We start from the raw sequence: 20,000 nt of genomic DNA on the forward strand, positions 1-20,000 counted from the left end.
AAGATACATTTTTAGAAAGTTTTAGTGGAGGAAAAATATGAAAACTGTTGTTCTTCAAAACATCACGCATCGATGAATTGCACAGAATAAGACAAGGGACATTTATCAAGAAAGAAAATAAGGTCAATTTTGATTTCTTGTCATTTTTATGATTTACCAGCTATGAAAAATTCAATAAAACTGTTCAGAACCCAGAGTATTTTTTTGTTTTTTTTGTAGCATGTCCATTTAGAAATAGTATACATCAGTAAGTGCTTTTAAATTGAAGTAATGCAGTTTTTATGGAGCGAGTTAAAAATGTTTCTGGATAAATCAAGGCTGTTATTGTGTTTTTACGGCTTGTGTGCGCGCGTCTCCTCGTTAGCGCAGAAAGACAGCATCTCTCCAGCTCGCTGCTTCATTAGCAAGTGTGACATTTATCACATCGGCTCCTCGCGTTTCAAGAGTTACCATGGAAACGTCTATAGCACCCACCTCCCCTTCACACTTTTAACAAGTGGAGTGATTAACAGAACAGTTTTGTACATCTCACATGCACGCGCCGATGCCTGTCATTCTTCGCAGTTAAGCTGGCATGTTTTTCTGGCTGAGTGATTTTGACTGCTATAGCAAATATCTCCACTCATACCTTGAAAAATTATTATTTGTAATTTGTAAGGTTTTCTTTGTTGTCAACTGACTTTGTATACAGGAAATGGTTTGTCCTAGGTGACTTTTTTTTTTCTAAATATATTCTGAGTTTGACATCTTCCTGACAGTTGACGAACGTGATGACAGGAAATATCTTCCTGGAGTCACACTGCCTGTCTGACCTTGAAATGTGTGTGTGTGTGTAAGTCTACTTACCTTGGTCAGGACATATGAAAGGACAAATGCACATCATTGGCTGTTTCAGATCCTAGTAAGCTGCCTATCTAGACAGCATTTTTGGCCATCATAAGTTTGAACATTGACAGGTTAGAAAGCAGTTTGAACATATTGATGATGCCCAATAAATGAAAAAAAAAAAAAAATACATGCAATTTGAATGCATGTATGTGGCTTCAACACCCAATAATGTGTACCATTTGAATGTTCGCAAAGCCTACAATGACAAAAAATGTGTACAGTTTTAATGTTTTTATGGGCATATGATGGCCAAAAATGTGTACGGTTTAAAGGGATACTCCACTTTAAAATGAAAATTCTGTCATCATATACTCACCCTCATGTTGTTTCAAACCTGTATGAATTTCTTTCTTCTGCTGAACAGAATGGAAGATATTTAGAAGAATGTCAGTAACCAGACAGTTTCTGGTCTCATTGACTTCCATAGTAGGAAAAAAATATACTATGGAAGTCAATGAGACCAGAAACTGCCTGGTTACTGACATTCTTCTAAATATCTTCCTTTCTGTTCAGCAGAAGAAAGAAATTCATACAGGTTGAGGGTGAGTATATGATGACAGAATTTTCATTTTAAAGTGGAGTATCCCATTAAATGTTCGTATGTGCCTATGATGCCCCCAAAAATGCAAAAATGCCAAATGCCAATGCCAAAAATGTGATTTTTGAATGATGATGTGTGGATACTTTGCCCAAAAATGCAGACGGTTGAAATGTTCATATTATGTGCCTATGATACCCCAAAAGTTGTAATATTTGTATAGCCTACAATGGCTTAAAATAAGTATAGGTTTAACGTTTGCACATTCGCACAGCCTTCAGTGCCAAAATGTGCACCGTTTGAATGTTTCACAGTTTACGATTTCAGTATTCATACACGATGGCTCAAAAATGTGTACGTTTTTACCGTTTTCACAGCCTTCAATGACTAAATGTGCACTATTTGAATGTTGGTACGTGCCTTTGTTGCCCAGAAAACGTGTACGGTTTAAACATTCATATGTGCCTATGAAGCCCCGCCCAAAAAGTGTACGATTGGAATGTTCAATCAATGCCTAAAAAATATGTACCCAAAATGATTTGATTTCTCAAACAGACTGTGATGGCCAAAAAATTGTACTGTTTAAATGCTCCCACGACACCCAAAATATGTAGTTTGAACGTTAAGATGTACCTGTGAGCCTAAATGCATTCGAGATGGATGTTTGTAGGTAAGAAGGATGCCCAAAAATGGGTACGATTTGAACGTTTCTACTTGTCAATGATAACTAATTGTGTACGATTTGATTATTTGTACGATCTTACGCTGCTGAACAAAGGAAGCTCACTGGGTTTTTAGACAAAGCCCATTATGTGCTAAAACAAAATCGCAGAACGAACCGTCTCAGTCATAAATATTTAATTCTCAAGCATTGGACACCAAATGAGACATTTAGCATACAGGGTCACTGAACGGATGGTTTCACCATCATAAACGTGACTGACAAGCCCCGAATTATGACACGTTTAAAGAAAGACAGAGAAATAAAGCGATAAATGAACCATGGAGAAACAGAGATAAATCTTCCCTATTAAGTGTGGATGGATTGAGTATTTTTCAGCGCTCGGAGCAGAACGCCTTGTTTTTATGACCAATGAGATTAATTAGGATCATAAAGCTTAACTGATGAGTGGAATTAAAGCATCACCTGTCGCCAGCGAGAGAGAGAGAGAGATACGACGGCACAGCTGTCAGACAGGCAGTGTTAACTTCTAGTGATGATTGGAAAAATAAGTAAAAATCACATTTTTCATACTCTTTCTCACTCTCTCCTGCTTACATACACATACACACACACACACATTTGTCAGCTGTGCTTTTTTTAAACCGAGGAAATTACAGGTTTGCGACTTCCCCCCCAGCTGCCTGTCAACTAATATGTGTGTGGAATGGGTGGAAGAGGGATTTTGTATCCAAATTAGCTTCGTTTTCACAGTCTACTTCCATTATTTTTTTTTCATCTTTTCGTTCCCTTTAAGCCCACCGTGACACCGTTAACACACTGTACCTTTATATAACTGTATCTATTTATTAGATTTCTCTCACTGTAGATGTCCAGGTCCACATACTTTAAATAGCCACACAGATGAAGCGTTTTAAACACTGAATAACACAAATTGATATACGTATACACGCAGTCTGTATAATTATTATAGCCACACAGATGTAAAATGCGAAGTTCTCCAACCATAATTTGTTATATTGCGATTATGTAACCAACCAGGCCGTCTTTAGATGCACAAATGATTGCTTTGCTGGCTTGCAGTGTTATTGTGCTTGCTTTTGAGTACATGAGTGAGTGATTGTGTGTGTGTGTGTGTGAGCCTGCGGCCTATCAGAGTTCCTTACATCAGCAATCCCCCCACACACACCTTAAGAGCAGCCCAGGCTGATGGAAGGTCTAGTTAAGCCATTAAGGCAGACAATTGACTCAAATTGAGAGGGAAGTTGGTAGAAAGGAGGAGAGAGAGAGAGAGAGATAGAATGCTATGGCAGTAGTGGATCCACTTGACAACTTAATCTAAGCCTCGGGACTTACATTCAGACAGATAAACACACACACACACACACAAACATTTTTTTTTTCACCTTGTGTCTGGTTCTTTTTCTTTCTACCTTGTCAGCACAGATGAGTGAAAGAAAGATGGTCCAAATAAAGGACAATGTGTTTAAACTGTCAGTGGCTTCTCTCCTTAAGGCCTGTTCACACCAAGGATAAGTATGATGAAAACAAGAAAGATATAGCCCTAAAAATCGGTCTCAATTTAAAAGAATAGCACACTACAACTATAATGGTAACGGCAAAGAGGAATGGAGGAATTTTATTTATTTTTTTACAGCTGATGAACGATAAATCAAACAACCAATCAAAATCCATCCGACTTTATAAAGCTTGTGCATTTAAAGTGGCAGACGACAAAACTGCCGCATGCTTACAATAAACAGAACGATATTGTCTGCTGGTGTGAAAGCTAGTATAGTTATCATTATGGTTATCTTTATAGTTATCGTTATTGGTGAGAACAGGCCTTTAGTCCTTTGCAGGGAATTTAAGAAATGTATGATTCCACATAAGGATTCATTGTTGATTCTTTTAGCACCAAATAATGAATCCTGCTGTAATTGCATTACACCATTTAAGTATTTCATTGTAGTGTTCCGTCTAAGCATGCATAATGTTCAAGAACTGAAATTGAATGTCATGAAATGAATTCGATTCCAGCTCATTTTTTTATTTTTTATACCCCAACCCCAGGCCAGTGTGTGCGAGTGCCCTACAGCACACTGTTACAGGCTTCCTGTGACTTGTGCCTTTGTATTCCTGCAGTCGAGCCTTGTCGAATGAAACAATTACTAATTGTGACACACACAAGCGCGCACATACACGCACAACACCCTGACACTCGCAGTCCCATCCCTCTCTCTGTGTATCAGAGTGAGTTTCTGGCTCTTGGCCTCCGTGCCTGTGTCATGCTGGCTTTTTTCGCCATTATTGCTTTTTGATCGGTGGCGAGGGGCACCCTTATCACTGTGGTAACTGCCGGGGGATTTATTGGGGTGGGGGTAGCTGAGCAGCGGTTGCCGTGGGGACCCGAGCGGGCGGCTTTTTTCCGCGGCGCATGCAGAAATGTCCTTTAAGTCGATCAAAGATTTGGGCGTCTCCGCGGAGAGAATAGGGTCCTTCTGCAAGAGATGGATGAATCGAGTCCAGAGGTCGGTGTCTGTTCTCTCTACCTCCAACCTTTTCTCTTTATCTGTTGCTGCTCTTTAACTCTAGGCCTTGTTCTCGCTTTAAAGAGAAATGAGAGTTTGTGAATGTTTCTTCATGGCTGCATGTATAAACTCAGCCACAGGACACAAAATCATATACAGGCCTCAGGATGGATTCAGGGTAATAGTTATAGTAAACGTATTCTACACTTTTGTAAATATATATATATATATTTTTTTTTACATTTTAATTTTAATATTTTTCTTTTTTTTTAACCTTTTTAAAAAGTTTTTACCTTAACATTGTAAGTACATTTACAGCGTAATGCTAATTTAATACATGTAGGCCTATATATTTTTTCCTTAAAGTAAAAATGGTAGTTGTTCACCCTCTCTTCGAGACTTGCTTCAATTGATAAATGACATTTTTAACATGATTTTAACATATTTAATTGACATTCATTTATTAATTAAATTAACAATTATAAAAGTCTATTGTCAGTTTTTTTTTTTATATCTCCCTCCTTTATTTATTTATTTATTGTCATAATAATGATTTCTGAGTGGCCTTTTTACAGCTTAGTTTCTCTTTATATATTTATATATTTATGTATACAGTAGTCAGTATATAGTTGTCAAACCGATTAATCACGATTAATCGCATGTAACACAAGTTTGTATATATGTGTGTGTGTATATATATATATATATATATATATATATATATATATACACACACACACATATTTACAAACTTTTATATTAGATTTGATTAATCGATTTGACAGCACTAATATATATATATATATATATATCTGTTCCAAATCTGTTCCTGAAATCTATATATGTCCTCAAGAACATGAGCTTTTCATGAAACTGACAGACTGGCACAGTTTACTGAGAAAAGAAATCACTTCTCCTTTGTAAAGAGAATAGTGCTTAATTCATGTCAAAATGTCCTTGGAGTGATGCATGTTTCGAAGGGAAGAAATTGGAGCAGTTATCTTGAAACAGGCGGAGAAGGGTTCCACACAGAATGCTTAGTGCGATAATTAGTCTCATGAGGAAATTATTACACTTCTTCACTGAGGATAGAAGTATGTATTTATTAGATTTTCATTTATTTTCATATCAGTTGAAGGGCAGCAGGCAGGTTGGCCTTCAATCAGCAAACCCAAGCTGAAATAAAATTTTGTAGTTTGTTCTGGCTGGTTCACTCGTTTTGTTATTTGTATGCTGGGAGAAAAAGGAAATGTGGAGCTTTGTGAATGTGTGTGTGTGTGTGTGTAGGGGGGATAATTCTCTCTTTGAGTGCTTTCATCTGGAACTAAAACAAGCGCAAGAAATTCCTCATGAACTCGTTGAACCAGCATCATGGGCGTCTAGGGGTCACACAGATCTGTTTCGCACCCTGACTCAGCTCAGCCATTTTTATCATGTCACGAGTTTGTTAAATTCTGGTAAAGTCAGTCGCTGAAGATGGCAAAATTCTGAGCTCAGTTCACGTTGAAGCTTTATGAACAGCATTTGTGACATGCCGTTAAAACTATTTAGACTCGTCTCCCAGTTTGTATAAACAAACCAAAATTGTGTTTCAGTAATTCACTTACAATGGAAGTCTATGGGGCATCCTCATTTTACATCCTCATGACATATTATTTAAAATATTTATATAATTGATGATACCTTCAAAACACTGTGTATATTTATAATTTGCAATGCTTGCCTAATAGGCCCCCATTATAAATGTGCTGAAAACGTGTTTTGTTTTTGTTTTTATCTAAAAAGGGGAACACATCAAAGTTATTTTTTATGGTAATAGAACTTACTGAACCCAGAACAGAGTCAGATGTGTACCTGCTCAGGACTGTAAACACATCAACACACTCACACACAAACAATACAGCACTCATGCTGAGTGTAATAGCACTGTTGTGATTTTAATCAGCATTTGTGTCTCGGTGTCTTCCTGCTTTAATTAGGAGCAGTTGTTGATCTGTCCGGCCAAATTTGATCTTGCTGTGAGCTTGGAGACCAACCTCTCTCACTCACCATCTTCCGATGTTTTCAGACCACGGTATAGGGGGCTGTTTACACGACTAAAAACATAAAACTTTTTATGTGTTTTGGCCGTTCGTTTACACAACAACAGCGTTTCGGGTGCCTGAAAACGCAAAGTTTTGAAAACTGGTTTCAAAGTGCAAGTATTCTCCGTGTAAACAACAAAAACGCGAATCTCTGAAGACGATGACGTCATGCTCATGCGTATTACGTGTTCAGTCTATAGTGTTTCATCGCCATCTACTGGCCTGGCAGCAGAATACAGCATTTTTAGTCATTTTCGCAGATTCGTGTGAATGGAGATTGTTTTGACAATGGTGTTATCTTTACGAGGAAAAACCAACGGAAAAACTTCTCTGTTTTAAGCATATCGTTGTTGTGTAAACGTACCCTTAGTTTACACTCCTTAACACTTGTTTTCTCTCTCTCTCTCTTTCTCTACAGTAACGGTACAGCTGGGAAGATGAACGGCGCCCTGGAACACTCGGACCAGCCTGATCCGGACGCCATTAAGATGTTTGTGGGTCAGATCCCTCGCTCCTGGTCCGAGAAAGAGTTAAAGGAGCTTTTCGAGCCGTATGGAGCCGTCTACCAGATCAACATACTGCGAGATCGCAGTCAGAACCCACCACAGAGCAAAGGTAGTGTGCTTTTCCTGTCTTTAATTCATCACACACGCCATCACTGCACGAGGGTGTCATGTTGCATCATGTTGACCTACTCACATGTGTAATGTGTTAGCTTCTGGCTTCCTGTTTTGCTTCTTTACTTCCTGTCTGTCTGTTTCTGCCTTGGATCCTCTATCCAAATCTTTCTCTTTCCCAGTGTCTCAAAATAAAAACAAAGTTAGGAACCTTTAAAATAGCATAGCAAATAGCAAAGGTCAAAGAAAAAAGAAAGGAAAACCCGTGTGAACAACCATGCATGCAATTAAGGCTATATTGTAAGGTGAATGTATTCTTGTGCTGCTGCAGAGAATGATGGGTAATGTAGCTTGGTCGCACTAGTCTGATTCATTATTCACTGGCTAAATGAGGTGCGTTTTCTTGGTTAGCTTTTGGTTTAGCTTTATCTTTATTCATCATAAACAGTTCGTAAAATGCATACAAACTAATTATCGTCTACATCAATAATTAAAGCATGATTATGTTAGCTGGTTAGCTGTGATTGTATAATATGCCCGGCCTAAACTCAGAAAGTCTGAGAAGAGTTTCTGATGATTACGACATTGTTGTGCCGTTCACGTCCTCATAGATATGATCATTTAGATTACAGTAATGTTCCAAACCAGTCACTTATGAGGTTCAGTTGTGGTTCCGATGGTGCCTACGTAGGCGGTAGACAGCGAAGTAGCTCGCCTGGTTTCAGAATAGCGATAAAGCGTAGGCGTTAACCTCGGTTCTGTGGAGTTGTTAACACGCAGACAGGAAGATGGCATGTACACGTTCACAATGCCGCCCATCCTCTCGCTCTTATGGAGGATGAGTCAGGGCCGAGTGGGAGAGCATTACTCAAGTCCTGTACTCTCTCGCACACACGCAGGCATTGCGACGGGTATCGCCGTCAGAGCCTAGGTGTGTGATTGGCTTTCAGACGGGGTGATGAGTGCTCCCGTAGTTCAGTTAGCTGCAGTTAGAGTGCCTCTCTCAGGTCCAGCTTCATCAAGGCCTCTGACACATCCGTTGGGCAGTAATGGCTGCCGCTAGCCTTCAGCTCCACTCAGACCCATTTTCATTTAGGAAAAGGTCGTCTGTGCGTGGCTCCGGCTGTTAAATTAGACCGTATTGAAAGATTTCTCCACCAACAAAGTCGCAAGGTGAGCGTTAACTTCCCTCCTGTCTCTCTGGCGCTGTCTTTCCCTGTGGCGTCCACCAATTAGAACTGAATTTCTCTATAAAGGTTTTGGTTTTCCATTTTCTCCCCCGCAAGGACAGTCTTTCCACCTTTTGAAATGACCAAATAATAGGCTGATTATATTAAGAAAAGCGTGGCAGTTAACAGGACTCAATTTGAAGTGTCTTAAAGCAACATATACACACAATATTGGATAACCTGAGATCTTACTCAAGTTCGCACACATTTAACTTGAGTTTCCTTGACTTTCCACTGACGCAACTAGTTTAATACATAGCCTGCCCACAAGCAAACGTAACACATTACAGTCTTTATATTGCATTTTTAAAGAGTTTTACACTTATTTTGGGGAACTTGCTTCAACATCTGAAATTAATTTATTTATTTGTTTGTTTATTTATTTAAATATTTAACAAATAATATTCATGCACACATCAATTCATGTATATATGTATAATATTAATATACAACAATTATTTAAAAATATATATTAGAGCTGTGTTAATGCATGCAAGTAATTTTTTCAGTGTAACGCATTAGAAATATTTACTCAACGCAGCATTTTTTTTTTTTTTTTAGTCATTCTTTGGCTAGCGTCACAATATATGATCACGCTCTTCTTCATGCAAATGCTTTTAAATCACTGAAGTGCAATCAGACACAAAAGAGAACGCAGTGCAGTTCTGGCGCACATCTGTGAATCTCCTGTCTGTCTGACACACACAAGACTCATGCGCATAGACAGCGCTTGAACGGACAAAAACACTCAAAATTATGCCAAAATGCCCATTTTGTCAAGTATCCTCCATTTTGTTGAGGATGTGTTAAATGAAGTCTTAAATGGATGTAAAGAGTTATGAGAAAATGGGATGTGTGTCAGATCCGCGTTATGTGTGGTAGGTCTTAAAGTGACAGCAGCCTATTAAACCTGCTGCTGTTTGGCATTAAGGATAATCAAAGAACAAAAGAAAAAGAGAAAATCACTCACTGCTTTTGACTGAATAACTTTTGTAGCTTTAAAAATGATTAATTTATATTTAATTTATACTTTATGCAGGGAAGACTGAAGTGTTTGATAACTTTATTTAATTTCTGTATATATATAGACCTGCCTAAAAATCTTAAAGCACTGTTACATGGGTCAAAAACAACTAAAGTAAAAGCAATTAAAAATCTGAACTGGTCTGAATAGGCCAACAGAAAACAATTGAGCCCTGATATATTGAAGGGCAGGTAAATGTGGCATTTTTTATAATGGGCTTATGTAAAGATTGTTTTAAGTTCTCTTAAACTAAAAGTTGTTATTTTTGTATGGCTAATAAACAATTCAATGTATATCTTTCAATTATACTGCAATGCTGAATGGCTATAAAAAAAATAAATGTCATAGAGACATCAGTAGCGGTATTGGTATCAGTGATACTGGCCTTATTTCATAAAAAAAGATGCAATTAAACAAATATTTAAAATATTGGCTACTGTTTTTGTGTTGTTTTTACATTAATTTGGAGATTAAATGTGAAATTATTACAATATAGAAATATATTAAAAAACTTTAATGATAGGTGCAATTAATTGCGATTAATTTTTTTTAATCGATTGACAGCACTAATATTTATAAAAATGCAATAAATATTTAGAATATATTAAACAAATTTGTATTAATCATATATTTTTTAAAGATGGACAGGAAAAATGAAGTGGTTGGAGTAGTACTTGTGTCAGTGTTGCATCGCAGTCGCTGGATTGCATTAATCTTGAGTTGTGGTTCTGTTAGCTTCACGCAGCCACTGACGTTAGTGCTTTCTGGATATTCTTTCAACCCAGATCCTACTTATCTTCGGTGGAAATGTACCGAACTGTTACAGATTGGGCACCGGCACCCAATGGAAAAGTAGTCACACTCGCGAACACATCCCAGCGAGAGTGCAAAACTCCTCTGAGTTTCAGTCTCAGCGGTGTAATCTACGTTCACACACATGCTGTGCCAATTCATAGTGGGACGTCGCGTCCTGCGCCCCGCGTGTGTCCCTGCCTGGCCGCCGTAGCCCGAGCATCAGCGGGGAGGTGCTTCCGAACAGACGGCCTGACTGATCGCCTGTGTGTGTGTGTGTGTGTGTGTGCGAGACCAGAAACAAGGCGTAGAATATAAATGCACCCAGAGGTGAAGAGCAGGAATTGTTTATCAGAGCAGGGCTACAATTTAGTACGGTCCTCACACACGCACACACATAGAAACAGACCGTCCCTTGTTGATTGAGTGATGCGAGAGCGGTCCAGGGCTAAATGGCCCTGAGCAGCTGGGGTTCTTTAGTAAAGATGTATTCCTGTCTGCCTTTGAAGTCCGTCACACACACACACACATGCGTACGCCTACACGCACACAAGATGAATGGATGCGTTTGTGTGAGCATCCTTTTCAGTCCCTGGACACGTAGCACAGCCGCAGAATGATATAAGAGCGTGTGTGTGTGTGTCCTCTAAGGCCAAATGCAGATGTGCTAGGCTAATGTATTAAAATATATTCTAACAAATATGTGTGTGTGTGTTCATGGTATTAAGTCCATAACTTTAGGGCATTGGACAGACTGTCTCATATAACAGATCAAAAACGGAATCTGGGAATTATTGGCATTCAAGTTATTTTCGTTTACAGTCAACACGAATACAGTTATACTTCCATAATGTGGAACGTTTTCGAGTGAAACGAGATGTAAAACGTTAAAGGCGGTTCGTTTTATCCATCGATGTGATGATGTTATGAAATCCGCCCGTCAGCAAGTCTCAGCACGAGTACGAACGGTCACAGAGCGCTTGAGGCGGTTGTACGCCTCGTGGTTTTATCCTGTCTTATCCGTCTCAGGTGAGGCTCGGGCTTTCAGACCGTACGTCAGCAGTCCTGCCACGTACGGATGTTGAAAACACTTTGAGGACGACGGTTCTGACCACTTTGCCTGGGATTGTCAAAGGTTTCCAGTGTCGGAACACGATTAAACACGAACCGCTGTCAACAGCCAAGGAACGAGTTACTGGCGGAGTCCAGAGAGGCTACATTCCCTTCACTTTTGCTGACAACACAAGCATGAACAAGATCTTATTGGCTGACTGTTTCATATAAGCGTATTAGCGTTGTTTTGGAGGCAGCATTTTAAAAGCTTTTGGACATCTATGGCCTGATTCCATAGACAGGGCTTAGATTAAGCCAGGATTAGACCTTAGTCAATTAGGATGATTAAGAAGCTTTTATAAATGTGCCTTAGAAGAAAAACATTACTGGTGTGCATCTTGAGACAAAACAATGGAAAAGATATGTCAGTGAAAGTGGCTTTCAGTTAAAACTGCTCAAACATGCATTTTAGTTTGGGACTAGCTTAAGCCTTGTATGTGAAACCGGGGGTTAATGTTCTAGAATGATATGTAAAAACTATGGATCTCCAAAAATATGTTTATAAACAGACTTTGGCATGTACACGAGGAACTTTTACATTTACACGAAAAACATTTGCGTATGCTTGTGTGCTCAGCTGCTCACGCATTACAATTTCCGATTTATGTATACTAACTTATCCTTTGTGCGAAATCCACTACCATTTTACTGTATTTGGTTTTTGTTAGGGCAGTATACCTCTAATATCACAGCCTTATGTCCGCTTCAACACATGTGAAATAGGCTGATTCTCTCTCTCTATAACATTATATATAATATATTATTAATTAAAGTATATTTTTATTTTTATTATTAAATTCCCCCCTTCCTAGCGCTGTCCTGTAACATGTAGTTTAAGCAACACTGTAAATTGGTACATGAATTAATCAACTAATGTTAGGTCACAGGTTTGTGGATATCAGCTATTTTACAACAGGTTTGAACATGGCTCATCCATCATAGCTATCTAATTTCTTAACTTTACTTTCATCTTTACCTTCACTGGTCTTACGCAACTGTACGGTGCGTTTCAGGTCTTGATGTAGTTGAGTGTTACTTAATACTATGGAGTATTATGGGCTCATGTAGTATTACTGTTAGAGTTGCTGTGGAGTGTTTAGGCTCATGTGGTATTAACTCAAACCCCTGTACACAAAACACTTGTGAACACCCCGCCTATATCAAATCTTTCATAATTGTTTCATACGTACAGGACATCTTGTTTGTGAAAACACATTTTTATCTATCATTTATGACTTTACATTTATTTAGTCATAAAGTCTGGTCCTAACTAAAGCTCATTCTGGCCATGAACATTTTTAAAAACAAGACCAAACAGATTTGAAGCCCATTCACACCAGGGCCGGAGTGGGGCCACTTTTCAGCCCGGGAGTTTCAGGCCAAGACCGGCCCACTTTTTCCATTTTGGGATTCCAAATTAGCACTTTTTCCAAATTGGATAAATGAAGCAACAGTTCAGCTCTTACTATTGTGTAGTTTGTATTAAAACCATGGTTCGACAAATAATGTAAAGGTTAAATAATTCACTTAGACTTTATAAGAAGCAATTGCGACTTTATTTCACGCAATTCTGACTTTATATCTCGCAATTCTGACTTTATAACACACAATTGCGACTTTATTTCACGCAATTCTGACTTTATATCTCGCAATTCTGAAAAATAAAGTCAGAATGTGTGAGATAAAAAGCCGCAATTATCTTTTAAAATGTTTTATTCTGTGGCGGAAACAAGCTTCCATACCTGGCCTCTTATGGTAGGGCCGGCCGGCCCAGCTATCGGTAGGCGCCGGCGGTGCCGCGGTAGCCTACCTGAGAAAACTTTTTGGAAAAGACGGGCCAACCAACTCTATAGGAGGGGAGGGGAGAAGTACAACCCAAGCAGAGGCTGCGCGCTGCGGTGTCAGAATGCGGAACGTGTGTAGCCTAATGTAACGTGACAAATGTGAAAAAAATATATAAATAATTCTCGACTGTCCCAAAGTGAAGCGGTCCACCGGGAATTCTCCCGATTCTCCCTATTACCCACCCTGGGCCTGGTTCACACCACGAACAATAACTATAAAGATAACTATATTAGCATCCACACCAACGCACAATAACATTCTGTTTATTATAAGCGCACACTGAAGTTTTGTCGTCTGCCGCTTTAAATGCTCGAGCTTTATATAGTCGAATGGATTCTGATTGGCTGTCAATGCATCTATCGTTCATCAGCTGGAAAAAATCGCACTGAAAGTGATTCCAACGACATAATTCTTTGCAGTTGACGTTATAGTTGTGGTGAGGACTCTGCTGTTCTTCTAAATTTAGCATTATAGTTATCATCCTTGGTGTGAACAGGCCTTTAAGCTCACAGTTTTGAGAAAGCTCTTGGTATTGAATTAAATACTCAGAGGCTAAGACTACATGTCCATTTAGTAGATGCTTGCGTTTTGAGTTTCCTATGGTATCCTAGTTTAAGTTTGTGAGACCCCTGGGGTCAGTGTTTTACTTCAGGCACAATGATGATTGATCCGAACTGAGATCTCATTAATACTTCAGTTCCTGGGTCACACTTAATTGGGATTGAACCTGCAACCTTTGTGTTAATGGCCCAGAACCATTCAGCCCCTCCGACCATGACCATTGTCAATGTTGACTGATGGGAATGTATCAGGCATGTTGGGAGTTTAAATGTGTATGATCGCTTACTAGTGTCTGGTGTGTGTGTGTGTGTGTGTGTGTGTGTGTGTGTGTGTGTGTGTAACACTGGGAACAGGGTTGTTTTGGCCATAGACTGGACTTCACTGTTGCCAGGGATGAGTGAGTCCTTAGTTTATCCTGCCAAAATTCCCCCTGGCAGTAAAAGGGGGATTCAGTTCAATCTTTTTTTCTTTTTCTTGTTCCTCTTCTCTTTTCTCTCTAAATAAAACATGCAAGCACTCTCAGCTTGCTTTAGCCGCACACACACACACACACACACACACACACACACACACACACACACACACACACACACACACACACATAAAAAGATCCCCAGCTGATTCTTTCTGTTAGCCGGTGTGTGTGTGTGTATGCGTGCTTCTGTACTCCAATGCCCAGTCAAGGACAGCGATGTGTGCAGACACATACTGTACATATAGTCATTTTTATTTTTCTGATGAAGGACATAGCTTTTTGCTCCATCTTTTTATGGTGGATACAAAAGGTATCGTGACTTTGTGACTGTCAAATGTTAGTGGAACACGTCCATTCAGTGTTTCCTGCACCACTTCCCGAATCTCCAGTGCCATGGCACATGTTTTGTTTTGAGTTTGGAGTCTGAATTGAATGTGATGAGGTAAAAAGCTGTGCTTTTGGGATCATTTATATGCTATTTATAAATTTTTGGAATATGCTTTTTAAAATATTTTGAATTTTTGTTTTAATTTTAGTCAACATTTTAGTGTTTTGTGCTTTTTATTATCTTTTATATTTTTTAGTGCTGGGCAACGATTAATTGCGATTAATCGCATCTAAAATAAAAGTTTGTGTTTACATAATATATGTCTGTGCACTGTGTATAATTATTTTGTAAAATGTGTTATTTATATATAAAATATTTAAATGTAAATATAATATAAATTATGTATAAATATAAATACAGTATATACATGCAAATATTTCTTAAATTTATACATGCATATGTGTGTATTTATATATACAAAATAATTATACACAGTACACACATATATTATGTAAACACAAACTTTTATTTTGGATAAGATTAATCACGATTAATGGTTGCCCAGCACTTATATTTTTATATTTGGCTTTGATTTATTTTATTTCAGTTTTAGTGTTAGTAATTTTAATAATTCAACAAACTTATTTCAGTTCAGTTTGTTGACATTATTTCTAATTTCATTTAAGTTTTTTTTTTTTTTTTCATGTAATATTTATATTTTATTTTTAATTAAAGAAAATTATTTTCAATAGTTTTAGTTTTAGTTTTAGGTAACAATAACAACAATATTTGGTATAACAACCATGTAACACAAAAATAAAAACACATCTTTGCATTTGGTTGTCCTCACAGGCTGCACAGAAAAATATGACATGACCAGTGTAGTCTGATTCATAAGCAAATGACTCTTATGAGCAGGTTTTTATTTTTATTTTTTATTGAATCATTCAAAAAGACTCACACACTATAGTTATTAGTTTTAATACTTTGAACAAATACATAGTATTCGAAAAACTGTAGGTGAAAAGTCCAAGATTGACTGGTAAAACAGTGTACTACTTCCAACGAGATTCTAAAGCACACATACAATGGACACTTTACTATCCCATGAGGCCACGGGAGAGGATTTATGAATGGCAGTGCAGCCACGTAACTGACAAGGGTTGGTCACATGACAATAACAACATGGTGGATGTAATTACATTCATACTACACACATTCATACTATATAGAACATACTTTTTTAACCATCATGAAGTAAATCCAAATTCAGTTGTAGTACCTACTCAGACAGTATGCGATTTCGCACACCAAATATGTGGGTAGCCAAAGTGAAATCTCATTGGTCCAAAATCCCGATCCACATGGCTGTTTATTAAGCATCAAATATTAGGCTTTTTCCTCTCACTCTGGTTCTTTTTTCTCTCCCTCGTCCCTTATCTTTTCTGTGGTGTAGTTTGGCAGAGATCTGTGTGACAGCAGTGAGATTGTTTTCTCTCTCAGCAGGTAGTGAGACGAAAAGAAAAAGATCAAATTCACTTGGCTTATTGCATGCTTAAAATGCTTACCTCTTTCTTTCTCTCTCTCTCTCTGTCTGTTTTCCCAGGGTGCTGTTTTGTCACGTTCTACACACGGAAAGCTGCCCTGGAGGCCCAGAATGCACTGCACAACATAAAGACCTTAACTGGGGTGAGCTCATGTCTGTCTCTCTCTGAAAGCTAGCGAGGCAGAGAATTCCTCATTCAAATGACGACAGTTTCAAGTTTTTAATCTGCTTTCCTTTTGTTAAAGGTGGTAGTTCAGGAAAATGTATGAGGTCGGGTTGAGGAAACATTAACGAGTTTATAATTTGTGCTTCCTGACGTAGCGAGTGATGTATGTAGTCGTGAAATCACAGCCCACGTTCAAAAATTTGGGGTCAGTAAGATTTTTAAAATTATGTTTGAGGCCACAAATAATTATTTTGTATTATTTTGTTTTAAATTTCAATTATTTTAAATAAATTGTGGCTGATAACCGATAAATGGCAGATATTAAAATTCTACACTATTTTAACAAATAAATACAACATAAATAAAATATGGGTTTTTAGTTTTACAAGTGAATTTAAGCATTGCAACATCATATTACACAAAAAAATATCCAAAAAATTAATTTTGAAATTTGAGAAACATGATTTAACAATTAAGTATTAGTATTTTTGGCAAAGGTAATACATGCCGGTGATATATTTCCAATATCAGCCGATACCCCTAAATTAAAAAATCTCAAATATCGGCCAGTAATCGATGTAGTATTGATATATCATACATCCTTAACATTTCATGACCAGGCTCACCGAATCGCTTGTGTTTGGACCACCGATGTTTTTCTACTTGTGTACAGTATAGTTTGTTATTGTGCTTAACGTGTGTGTGTGTGAATACATAAAACAGGATTGAAGGTTACTTTCATTTGCGTGCGTGCGGGCGTGTGTGTTTGTGTGAATACATAAAACAGTATCGAAGGTTACTGTCATTTGTAATAAAATGAAATGTAAGGTTGCCCATACAGTCAAAACAAGATTTATTTGATGACAACATAATAGTGTTGTCATCAGTCTGACAGATTAACTGTATTCCTGCTTTTAGTGGCTGTGTTCACTCTCATTGTTGTCTTATCATTTTTTTTTTGTTTAGTTAGAAATGTTTTTTTCCTATTCCGAACTCTAAAGCCCACGGCAGACCTAGAGATGTCACATACGATTATCATATCAATTGCTGCCATAATCAGACCGTCTCTGAACGGCGTGTGTGTGAAGGCTAATGTAGGACATGTCTGTTAAAGTGTCCTCCAGCTGTGAACGAATTCATCTCCTTCTCTCTCTTTCATTATGTGATTGTACATTAATTCACTTCACTGAAGACTGCTTTCACACTACAAGATCAGTTTAGTGTTGGCAATATGCTTGTTGTGAAGTTTTTTGGTCAGTAGACATTTGTATAGAGTAATAACAGTCGCGTATGAACAGGTCCAAATGGAATCTGAAGACTTTAAACTTATTTTGATGGAAAAAAATTGCAGAATTATGCTAAATGGATTAAAAATGTTGGCTGAGGCTTGGGTATTTGTTGAATTTGATCAATGACAGGCATTCCAGTTCTGTAGAGATGTACAAAGTTCTGTGATGGCTAATTTAATAATGTTTATTTGTAAAACTTAATAAAAATAACTAAACATTTATTTTATTACCAAAATAGACACACAATGTAGTGCAGAGACACTCCTTATATCTCCCTATTGCTCTGTTTGATTGAGTTGTTTAAAACATTTCCACGGTTGAGTGTGTGTCAGTAGGTTATCTGTATATAAATTTGACAGATGTTATCAATTACACCGTCTGAATTGGTTTCAAGAAGGTCTTGTCTGGTTGAGAGTGTTTGCGAGTGTTTGCGATTGTGTGCGTGCGCTCCATTAAAGGTAGTTGCAATATTTTTTGGTTTTTAATTAAATATCATTCACTGCTGTTGTGTGTGTGTGTGTGTGTGTGTGTGTGTGTGTGTGTGTGTATGTGTGTGTGTGTGTGTGTGTCAGCTTATATGAGAGTGTGGCAGCTTATATATTCCCCACTGTGTGCCCATCTGTCTGACTCTTGTGATCTTTCACCCAAACACACCGTGTGTAATCAAACCACTGGACTACACACTCAATCATGAAAAAAAAAGAAGGTTTTTGTGCGATATTCCCCCATTATCAGACCTGGAACCGTTTTCCCATTTGTATCACTCCACTTGCAACATTTCTCACGACGGACAAGCAGCAAACCACCCTATTTTCACAAATACTACTGTTGTTGTGTCACGGAATGTAGTTTTAAGAGTTTTTAGGCGAGAATGTAGTTATTTAGACCTCAAATATGCGACTTATATATAAACATAGTGCATATTTGACAGTTTGTTTAGACGTTTTGGCAGATGTGAGCTCTAGATCGTCAAACGGACTTACAGCATTTGTGCACCCGCCGAGAACAGCTTTATCTCGGCCAGTCGTTCAGGAATTTGCCGCTGGCTTTCATGTACTGTAGATAGTGTTAAAACATGAGGTATAATTCATTTAGGGTATTTCAAATGGGCAGTCTTTGGTCTTATTAATCTATTACTTGTTCCAGAGCAAAATGATTTGGCTAAGGGCATAGTTTCAAAACTTTATATTTTTATTTAACTGAAATCATGTAGGCTACTATGTACTTTTGACTGAACTGTTTGCTTGTGTTTATTTCCTATTGTACAATGGCTAATATTGTTTATTTAAATATTATTTATCAATAAGTAATATTTTATATACCGGTAAATAACTTGTGATTATCAGCTAGATGCTGGTAGTGCACTCGCTTAGTCTATCTCTCTCTCATAATGCTTTACTCTACATCATATAATAAGCTTCAATGGAGCGACCCAACGTTACTAGTTCTAAAGTGACGTTTTAGAATGGAAGCTTGGGCTCAACTGTCAAACTGTCATCTTGAGGTTGGAATCCGTGGCGGAAGGAAGTAGTTCTGCACAAAAGAGGGTTTTTAAAGACACTCCGTTGTGGTTTCTCATTTATATACACACTTGTGCCGTCAAATTGTTGTATAAACACAATATCACACGAGTAGCCGTGCGATATGGCTGTATATCAGCACGCTGTGATTACCTACGGCAGTGCTGATTTACAGCCATATCGCAAGGCTACTCATGTGATATGGCTCATATACTGTATATATATATATATATATATATATATATATATATATATATACTATATATACTATATATATATATATACAGTACAGGTCAAAAGTTTGGAAACATTACGTTTTTTTTATATTTTTGAAAGAAGTCTCTAATGCTTATCAAGGCTGCGTTTATTTGATCAAAAATACAGAAAAAAAACAGTAATATTGTGAAATATTATTACAACTTAAAATAATAGTTTTCTATTTGAATATACTTTAAAAAATAATTTATTCCTGTGATGCAAAGCTGAATTTTCAGCATCATTACTCCAGTCTTCAGTGTCACATGTGACATCCAGTCTATCACATGATCCTTTAGAAATCATTCTAATATTCTGATTTATTATGAGTGTTGGAAACAGTTCTGCTGCCTAATATATTTGATGAATAAAAGATTAAAAAGAACTGCATTTATTCAAAATAAACAAATATTTTCTAATAATATAAATCTTCTTTACTATCACTTTTTATCAATTTAACACATCCTTGCTGAATAAAAATATTGATTTATTTCAAAAAAAGAAAGAAAAAAATTAC

The 20,000-nt window shown here is 37.5% G+C and overlaps 1 protein-coding gene across 29 annotated transcripts in view; it reads left to right on the forward strand.

Annotated features, from left to right (window-relative positions):
- The window catches only part of celf2 (cugbp, Elav-like family member 2), a 138,319-nt gene that overhangs the window by 83,963 nt on the left and 34,356 nt on the right, over positions 1 to 20,000 (forward strand). For all 29 annotated transcript variants that reach the window (XM_084112454.1, XM_084112438.1, XM_084112440.1 and 26 more), the window contains 2 exons: positions 7,142 to 7,338; positions 16,314 to 16,396. In XM_084112454.1, coding sequence (XP_083968580.1) covers positions 7,142 to 7,338; positions 16,314 to 16,396 — 280 coding nt within the window. The remainder of the gene's footprint in view (positions 1 to 7,141; positions 7,339 to 16,313; positions 16,397 to 20,000) is intronic.

The sequence above is a fragment of the Abramis brama genome, assembly GCF_963993115.1.
Source record: "Abramis brama genome assembly, chromosome: 4".
Classification (NCBI taxonomy): Eukaryota; Metazoa; Chordata; class Actinopteri; order Cypriniformes; family Leuciscidae; genus Abramis; species Abramis brama.